Raw genomic sequence first — 9,551 nt, forward strand, 5'->3', positions numbered from 1 at the left:
TTTCAACTTGTTCCTGAACGTGGGTGTGTTTATTCTTGGAGATTGTATATTCAACCAGTTTTCCTCAATTTTGTAACACTTCAGGGGTAATTTCTGAGCAAGAAGCAAGGATTATCCCCTAACCCAGCTAGGTGAGACTCAAGTACTAAAACAAAGTAAATAAATAAAAGATAGAACAAGAGAACTTCTGAAATTATTATCAGTATATTGTTACAATTACAGGCATAATTAGGAATCAGAAAACACTCACTGTTATATTTCCCCCACTCAGGATTGTACCCCTCTGACCTTAGGCGCAATATAGGTTTAGGGGCATGATCCCTTACTTTCTTGGCTTCTCTGCCGACCCCTCCCCCAAAGTGGAAAGCTGGTGGTCTTGTAGATTTGGGAGTGACTGCATAGGTATTCACTTTCAGTGAACACGGCGGAGAATGATTTCTTTCTCGCAATTCTTTGTAATACAACTTTGGTAATTTTGTATTCTTATTTTTATTTCTAATAAAATAAAATTTTATTTCAAAATTGTGTTCTTCCCTTTCAACAGAAAGATGGGTTAACAGTCATTGCAAATGTCTCATGTCCACTCCTGCTAAATAGTTTGTTATCTCTAGAGCGTGAAGGGTTCACTTGCACACAGGTTTGTTTGTGTGTATGTTTAACCAGTTTCCCTCCGTTATATAACACTCCAGGGTGGAACTTCTGAGCATGGAACAAGGACTATCCCCTAAGCCCTTCTCAGTCTGGTTCAAATACGAAAATAAATAAAATATAACAAACAGAAAGTTTTAATTTCAATTTATTTGCTGCATAATAGGAGACTAACATCCAAGATAGTGGAGCTAAGGGCCAGGAGGATTGCTCCACAGCTTGGAAGCTGGTCTCACATGCTGGGGGGAAAAGGCAGCTGGGACAGAGAACGGACCACTAAGTAAATTATTCTTGGAGGGCTCGCTTGGGATGGGAGATGTGTGTAAAAGGTAGGCTATGGACCGAACATGATGGCTGCTTAGTACCTGTATTGCAAACCATGGCACCTGAAAAGAGAGAGTAAGAGGGAATGTTCCTGCCTACAGGGGGTAGGGAGGTTTGGGGGTGGTGGGAGGGACACTGGAAACATTGATGGTAGAGAATGGCTACTGGTGGAAGAATGGGTATTCGAACATTGTATGACTGAAACATAATCACGGAAGTTTGCAAGTCTGTTAAAAATTAATAAAAAAATAATGTATACATATTTGCTGCATATACATAGAGAGTTTGGACTAAAATAGCTCACATTGTCTAGTTCCAAAACTCAGAACTGATTGGTCTTAGACCAGTCTAATTAATCATTCTTCTTCTGGTGGACAGGTTTGCCATTTGTAGGCTTAAATGCTCTCTTTAGTTTTTCTAATAATTCATAAATATTTTATTTATCACATAGCTTCCTTTCAAATCTATTTTTAAAAACCTACAGATGCTGGGGGCTGGAATCATAGCACAGCAGGTAGGGTGTTTGCCTTGCACGCGGCTGACTCGGGTTCGATTCCCAGCATCCCATATGGTCCCCCGAGCACTGCCAGTAGTAATTCCTGAGTGCAAAGCCAGGAGTAACCTCTGAGCATCACCGGGTGTGACCCAAAAAGCAAAATAAATAAATAATAAATAAATAAAAATCCATTTCCTATGAGAAAGGAAAATGATAAAAAAAAAAAAACTACAGATGCTAATTTAAATTTAACACATGGAGAACATTTCTTGCAGTTTGCTTCATCATTATTTTCATTTCCCTTTAGTAAGAATGACCGGTAGGTGGGGCTGGAGCGATAGCACAGCAGGTAGGGCGTTTGCCTTGCATGCGGCCAACCCAGGTTCGAATCCCAGCATCCCATATGGTCCCCTGAGCACTGCCAGGAGTAATTCCTGAGTGCAGAGCCAGGAGTAACCCCTGTGCATTGCCGGGTGTGACCCCCCAAAAAATTAATTAATTTATTTATCAATTTTTAAAAAAGAATGGCCGGTAGGGGTCTCCCTGGGATTGAGTTCTTCAGAATTAATGCACCCAAGATGAGATTGAAGAAGTTACTGTTACTAGCCCTAGAGTGGCAAGACTCAATACTGCCTGACCCACTTTTTGGACATAGGTCTGATGAGACTTTAATTGGCCCCAGAAAAAGCCCAGAGGAGCCTGACCCACCATGAGCAATGGTTGTGCCAAGCACATGAAAGTGGCTTATCAAAAGTCTCAGGCTCTGGGGGGGGGGGGGGGAAACTCCAAACAATAACAGTGAGTTTTTTGTTTGAATGTAATCAGAGTAAAAAGAAAGTAAAGTGAAATTTATCAGCTACACAGGAGGGGTGGGGGGCTGGGGTGGTGTGGGGTAGAGGGGGAGGTTTACTGTGGTTCTTGGTGGTGGAATATGTGCACTGGTGAAGGGATTGGCGTTAGAGCATTGTGTAACTGAGACTTAAGCCTGAAAGCTTTGTAACTTTCCACATGGTGATTCAATAAATAAATAAATAAATAAAAATAATTTTAGAAAGTCTCAGGCTTTTTTTGACAATACCACAGCAGTGAACAGACTCTTATCTAGGTAGGAAAGCTGCCTTGGATCAGCTTAGGAGAAAACTTATAAAATTACTATAAAATTATAAAGACAAGTGCGTGCCTCCCCTCATCACCACCTCAGGTGTTACTCTCAGCTCTCCTTGGAGAATCATGTTCTGTCTCTTCCTTTCATTTCTCATAATCTCTAAATAAAACTATTGTGCTACAAAAATGGTGATTTGGAGAAAGTGATATAAATATAACCTGAAAGTGGTTTGGGAAATTATATAAATATAAATTGAAACCTATTATTTCTGCCTTGTCCTGGATTCTATTCTTAGGGATCCTTCCTGACAATCTCTGTCACCATTTACAGTGGCAGGGGTCAATCCCAGGTTGTCTGTGTGCAAGACCAGTGCTTTACCCACAATTCATCCTTCCTAGCCCCTAAAGCCTTTCTGAGTGCTACCATGTAGTCTATGAAATTAACATTTTGCAAATCCAGTCATTGTCAACATTTACCTATTCCTCATATACATTTATTTTCTTCTTTCATATCTGTAATGTTTCACGTGGGATAGATAGAATAGGAAAACTTTACTGACGTTTCAGTTACATTTCCTCTGCAGTGAAAATCAATTCAGGAGGCAGTGTGCTAAGTGGAAAATGAACTTGATTGTCAACAAGCAGGCAGGTTGAAAAATGGCAAACCCAGGTCCTCTTGTAATCACCTTGTCTTATAGTTAAGAGAAAGGATTTTTGCAGAAAAAGCACAGAACCACATCTTTTTAAAGAAGGATTTCTCAGAGACAGCTGGGTCAGAATATCAATAACCCCCTGGCATTTATTACATTCCCAATGAGTTGTTGGCAAAACCAGCAGTTCTCAATCCAGTGATCAAAGGTTTTACTCAGTGCTGACTCCCTTAGGCAGGACTAAAGAAGGTAGAGAGGAAAGTTGCAGAATCCCATATCATGGCTACTAGCTCTCTTCTCCCCTCTTCACATAAATCACTTGCAACAGTTCAAATTAAAAACAGTGGTAAAAATAAAAAATATCTGCAACAAGTGATCCTACTTAGTTTAGAAATTTGCATAGAAATTGTTACAAAGAAGCTAAGTAAAGTATCTGCAGCATCAATTAGAGTGTATTCTGTTGTTCCATTCCCTAATTTCCAAACCAAGAGGAAATTGTAAGTGCTGTCTTACAAGTGGAACTCAATTTTAGAAGTCAGAGAGTGATTCTTCTCATAGACACAAAGAGGCATCCATTACCAATAACAAGATTAGGATGCTGGGGTGCTTCATTGGAGACTAAGTTCTGTGTTTCAAAGAATGCCAGTCCTGAGTTCCGTGGTTATTGCTCAGTGCTTTAAAGCATTTATTTTGCATGGAGGAACTCCATGTTTGAACTCTAGTACTGCTTATTATTGAGTAGTGCCAAAAGTGACCCAAGAAGACTAATAAGCGACAGGTTGGGGAGGAAACATCAGTTCTATTTGGTTAGATCTTTACCATTATGGTCTCAGTTACTTAAGTTAACCCTTAAATACTCCCAAATGTCTTCACATTGACACAAATTACTTAAACACATGAATTTGACATCAGAGTTTGAATAGACAACTCAGTCTATAAAAAGTAAATGATTAATTGTATCAAATTTTTCCCATCTTGATGATCATTTAGTTTTATATATATATATCTTATTAGTTAACAATCAACTTTGCTTGTTATTAAATTCATTTATATCAATATGGGGCCTTGTTTTAGAATTAATTGTATGGGAAACCAAGAAAGAAAATCAAGAGAACTTTTAATATCAAAATAAGAATGAATCCTGAAAGAGAAAAAAAGGAGAAGATATGTACTTAAGGGTGCACCGGACCCTCTGAACTTGTGGAAAATATTTAGTAATATGCAGGGGTCTATTAAGATGATTCATGTCACGATTTTCTCTCAGTTAAACCTAAATCTTTGAATTCACTCTTGTTTCCCAGCATCTTTGCTTTGTTTGCTGTTTTTCTTTGCTCAATTTGTGGTGCTGGAGATTGAACCTACAACCTCACCAAGTGCAAGGCAAGTGCTGTACCACTGAGCTGCATCCCAGTCCATGTCTTGATATATCTTTGCATAAAAAATGTTTGAACCACACTAAATATTAATTATTATTTTAAAATATCAGTAACATTTATGTAGTTTGACTTTTATTATAATTTGGGTATCTAAGTACATTAGTTCATTCGTTCGTTCGTTCGTTTGTTCGTTTGTTCGTTCCTTCCTTCCTTCCTGTAACACACTTGAATACATCATAGAATGATCATCTCATCCCCATTTGATAATTTTTTTACCCTGGCAACCTTCAAAAGAACCATATAATGTGCCTATCAAGTTGACAGGTGCAGGGGTTGGAAAGGAAATGGAATATGCAAACACTCGTGAAAGGAAGTTGACATTGGTAGTGGGATTGGCGCTGAAATATTACATGTCTAAAACTGTAACAATAACTTTGTAAATCACAGCCTTTTGATTAAATTTTTAAAATTTAAATCAGGAAAAATAAAGTTAAAATAAGAGCCTTAAAATGTGGAGCCTCCATACCCCTCCCCAGGAGTAACTCAGTCATGGTTTAACATTCCGCTATTAATTCTAATGTGAGTTAACTCCTTCAGTGTGCCAGAGTGGTGTCTGGGCTATTTCTTTGTTATAAACTTTAGATTCAAGGGTGTGACGTAAAATCAGGGAAAAAAAAGAGAAAAAAATGTGGGAAGAGGTGGGACATGGTAGATAACACAAGGTGTAAGGCATTTACCTCGCACGCAGTCTACTCAGGTTTGGTCCCTGAGCACAGAAAGGAGTAAGTCCTGAATACATCAGACATTGCCCAATAATCCTCACAGACATTATATATATTTTTACTACTTTAAGGAGCTGGAAAGAATACAGTGGATGTGATGCTTACCTTACATGCACCTGAGCTGTGTTGTTTCCTCAGCACCCATATACTCCCTAGAACTCTGCCAGGAGTTATTGCTGAGTGCATAGCTAGGAGTAATTCCTAAGCACTGCAGGGTAGAGCACCCCAAAAATAAATGATGAATTGATAAAATTAAAGACTTTAAGCTCAGATACCTTGTAATAAAATAAGCTTTGAAATTTCAACAGCAAAATATTATTGAAAGCAATAATATTTCAAAGGATCCTAATGAATTACTTTAGAAATCTTGATGTCAATTAATAATTCAAATATTTTATAATGGTGGCTATTGACATAGTTAATTGCTTCACTGGAATAAGTAAATAATGCGAAGGATATCACAAATCTATAGCCTTTTCCAGGAGTACTCTACAGAATAGGGATCAATGTCTAACTGAGAGAAGCACTTGGTCAATGGTTAGAATCTGTTCTGTTACTATAGGATCTATCACTCATGTTAAAACATTGAATACATTTGAAGAGACACACAAATAAGTGTGTCCTGAGGTACATGATAGAATTATTTTAAGATGGCCAACCTTCTTAAAGGATAAAACGAAAACAATTCAGTCTAGATCAGTTGGTAAAATTCAGCATAAAGAGTAGAGTTGATAGTTACCCCCCACCCCAACATGGCAGTAGAGTCAAAGCCTGAGGAGAAATCCTACTGCTGAACTTCCACATCTTCAGCTGTAGACTCTTAATGCTGGTTATTGGAACCAACTGGTACATGTTTCACTCACAAAGTTGTTTGAAAGGTCAGCAGTGATCACGCCACACACACAGAGATGTGAGGTTATGAAGTTTTATTAATCATACAATGATCCTTTTAAATAAAATGGAGGAAATCAGGGCACATCACAAAATATTCTTTCAATTAAAAAGAGAGTATCTGGGCTGGAGTGATAGGATAGCAGGTAAGGTGTTTGCCTTGCACTCGGTTGACCTGAGTTCGATTCCCAGTATCCCATATGGTCCCCTGAGCACCACCAGGAGTAATTCCTGAGTGCAGAGCCAGGAGTAACCCTTGTGCATCACCTGGTGTGATCCAAAAAAGAAAAAAAAGAGAGCAATATGTCTATAGTGGTTGCTGGCTACTTTCAGGAGAGGATTACACAACTAGGCACTTGCTTGCTGTAAGTTTTTTTTTATCTGCTTCAAAGCTATTTTTGTAAGTCTTAGCAGAGCTCAAGGGTAAATCCTAAAATCTTTCAGTAGTAGATAACAAATATGGACTTGAAACCTTTTTTAAAAAGTGTTCCTTCCAATAACAGAAGAAAACAAATGCAATCATAAAATCATCTTCTATGTAGTACTTATTCCTCTGTGATCAAAGTAATGGAAAATCGTTCTGAAGATGGTCCAATAGCAAAATATGGCATCATTTTATCTGTGAATTGATCAGCATATTTATACAAACATGTCCTATTATTCAAATCATAAACTGAAAATTCTCCCAACTCAAAATCTACAAAAACACCAAATCTTGAAGCTTCTTCTTCCTCTGCAGTGTCCCAGGTATTAGAGATCCTTTTGGACTCCTGGGATGTCCAGAAGCAAGTTTTTTGGTTTGGGGACATCAGGCGATTTTTGAATATGGACTCTGTACACAATCCTAAGGACCATTCGCCAGTCCCTCTAACTTCCACCTGCCAAAAATGCCTGCCAGCATCTAAGCTTTCATAACTGAGAATAGCTGGGAAAGTAATACATGCTGGTGGATTTTCAGGAAAGGTTGGTGAGTTTTTTCCAAGCATCACACTTTTCTTGTCTTCAGAGACAATAAGACATGGATGGCCACTTTCAGGATCTATTGTTAACTCTGTCTGGAATGTGCTGATCATCCTGTGCAGACCAAAATAATGTGGAGGGAGGGTGGAGCTCTCTTTCTTTAATTTATAAGAATAGATTCCTGGGGTTGAGAGCATTTCATATCTGTCATGAACATCCGCAATGCTTCTTAGTAAATCCATATCAGTCTGCAAAGACTTCATTGTTATTTCCCTTAACAGATTTTTAATGGTAGATATATGTTTTGAAATTTGGATTATGTCTCTTTTCAGTTTTTTCCCCACATTTTTCTCTTCCAAGTGCAAATTGGCAATGATTGAAACTTGTTTCTTTCTCAAGAACACTTTAAGTTCTTCAAATTCAGGTTCCAGCTCTTTTTTGAAAGCTTCCATTTTCATTTTTAGTTCAAATGATTTTAAGATTTGGCTTTCACAACTCATTTCAGCATCTTCAATCTTCAGCTTCAAAACCTTCATAAGGTCTTTCAGATTCTCTCTTTGACTAACTATTGCTTTCTCAATAGGGATCAATAGGTGATCCTTGTGGCCAGATGAGACACTGCACTGTGGACACAGAAGCTCCAGGTCTTTCTCGCAGAACTGGTCCACCACCTCATTGTGCATCTCACATAGAAGTTCTTCCTGAAGTTTACACTTACTTATTCTGGCGGGAAGCTGCTTAATGACATCAGTGATGTGACACAATTGAGTGTTCTTCTTGAAGTTCTTGTCAGAGCTGTGGTGGAGGCAGATCGGACAGGGGAAGATATCTTCTAGGTCTTCCCAGCGTTCTTGGATGCAAGAACCACAGAAATTGTGCCCACAGTCTAGAGTCACTGGATTTGTGAGGTAATCCAGGCAGAGGGGGCAGCTGGCTTCTATTTGGAGCTCAGCCAGCAAGGCTTCAAAGGCCATTGTTCTAGAAGAAAGAGAAGTTTGTGGATGAAAAATCTTTGAGAAAAATTTGATTCCTCTGCTTAGTATAAGAGGAGAGAAGCAGATATCTTTTTTATTGCTCAATATTCTAACTAGACCTGGACTCTTTCAATGTTTCCAGCAAATTCCAATCATACAATTCCTTCCCTTCAGTTCCAGAAGCAGTTGTTAAGGGAGATTGAACTCAGACAAATACTGACCCTCTGAATTACTATTCTTAAATTGATCTTGGTTTGGTAGTTCTCTTTTGCCCAAACATCCATAACTTCAAGAAATGAATAAATTAAGCCACAAAGAGAATCTCCATAAGAGACAGAGTCCTCACATATATGCATATATAAACACACACTCACACACATACATATATTTATATATAGGCATATCTCTCAGTGACTAATAGACCTAACTAATTTATTCATATATTTGTATATACAAATTAATATATTTATCGCTCAATTATAAGAAAATAATGTAAAACATTGAATTAATAAAATATTTTTAATTATAATGGCATTAAAATGTTGTGGACTTAGAATTAAGACAGGCTTTCTTCATTATAACATAGTAAAATATTTACACATGAGAATAGTATAGTATTTACACATAATTTATAAATGACCTGGATTACTATATGACATTGAGAAAAAACAAAATAAGGAAAAAAATATAAATGGGTTTATTTGATTTATTGCACTCTTCTCTACTGTTTTTAGTGCTAATATTCTTTTTTAAATTAACGGTGCTGATCATTACTGTTGTGTGGCATCGCTCATATTCTAGCCATGACAACTTCTGACTTATCTTTTTCTTTGCCTCAAATTTCTTTATTCTTCTATCTCAAAACTCTGATATTCTCCACTCCAATATTTCTCTTCACACTTTGCCTTAAAATGTCCTGACCTTTTATCCAGGACTCCACTTCTTCAGCCCCTGTGTAAATATCCCAGTAATGGTGAATTCAGTTGGATACCAGAGCTAAGAGAGAGACGAGGATTCTACTAGTGAAAATTGACAATCATAACTCAGTTTACCCTCTTACATACAAGTCATTTCATTTTCTCTAGAATCTGTCCCAATTCCTATCTCTCAGTTCAAAGGTCCATTCAAGAAATATTAGAATGGAAAATCTCAGAGTTTTGAAATAGAAGAATAATAAAGTTGAGGCAAAGAAAATTTGAATGTCATCAGTAGTCCTGTGAACTCCCAGATCCCACAGAACTAGTAGGAAGGAATTTGTTCTCATTCTTCCAACCTCTTTCAATGGCGTGCCAACTTCTGCCTTACTCATCCCTGATTTATATATTCCCCTCTACCATGGTAAGCAA

At 37.7% G+C, this 9,551-nt stretch overlaps 1 protein-coding gene across 1 annotated transcript; it reads right to left on the reverse strand.

Annotated features, from left to right (window-relative positions):
* Positions 1-6,816: 6,816 nt before the first annotated feature.
* Positions 6,817-8,205, reverse strand: LOC101555722 (tripartite motif-containing protein 60-like). Its single transcript, XM_004606225.2, has one exon. The coding sequence runs from the start codon at positions 8,203-8,205 to the stop codon at positions 6,817-6,819; it is 1,389 nt and encodes a 462-aa protein (XP_004606282.2).
* Between the last annotated feature and the right edge of the window lie 1,346 nt (positions 8,206-9,551).

The sequence above is a fragment of the Sorex araneus genome, chromosome 7 (genome assembly GCF_027595985.1).
Source record: "Sorex araneus isolate mSorAra2 chromosome 7, mSorAra2.pri, whole genome shotgun sequence".
Lineage (NCBI taxonomy): Eukaryota > Metazoa > Chordata > Mammalia > Eulipotyphla > Soricidae > Sorex > Sorex araneus.

Excerpts from the sequence above, each read along its gene's own strand:
- LOC101555722 (XM_004606225.2), bottom strand. The coding sequence starts at position 8,205 with ATGGCCTTTGAAGCCTTGCTGGCTGAGCTCCAAATAGAAGCCAGCTGC.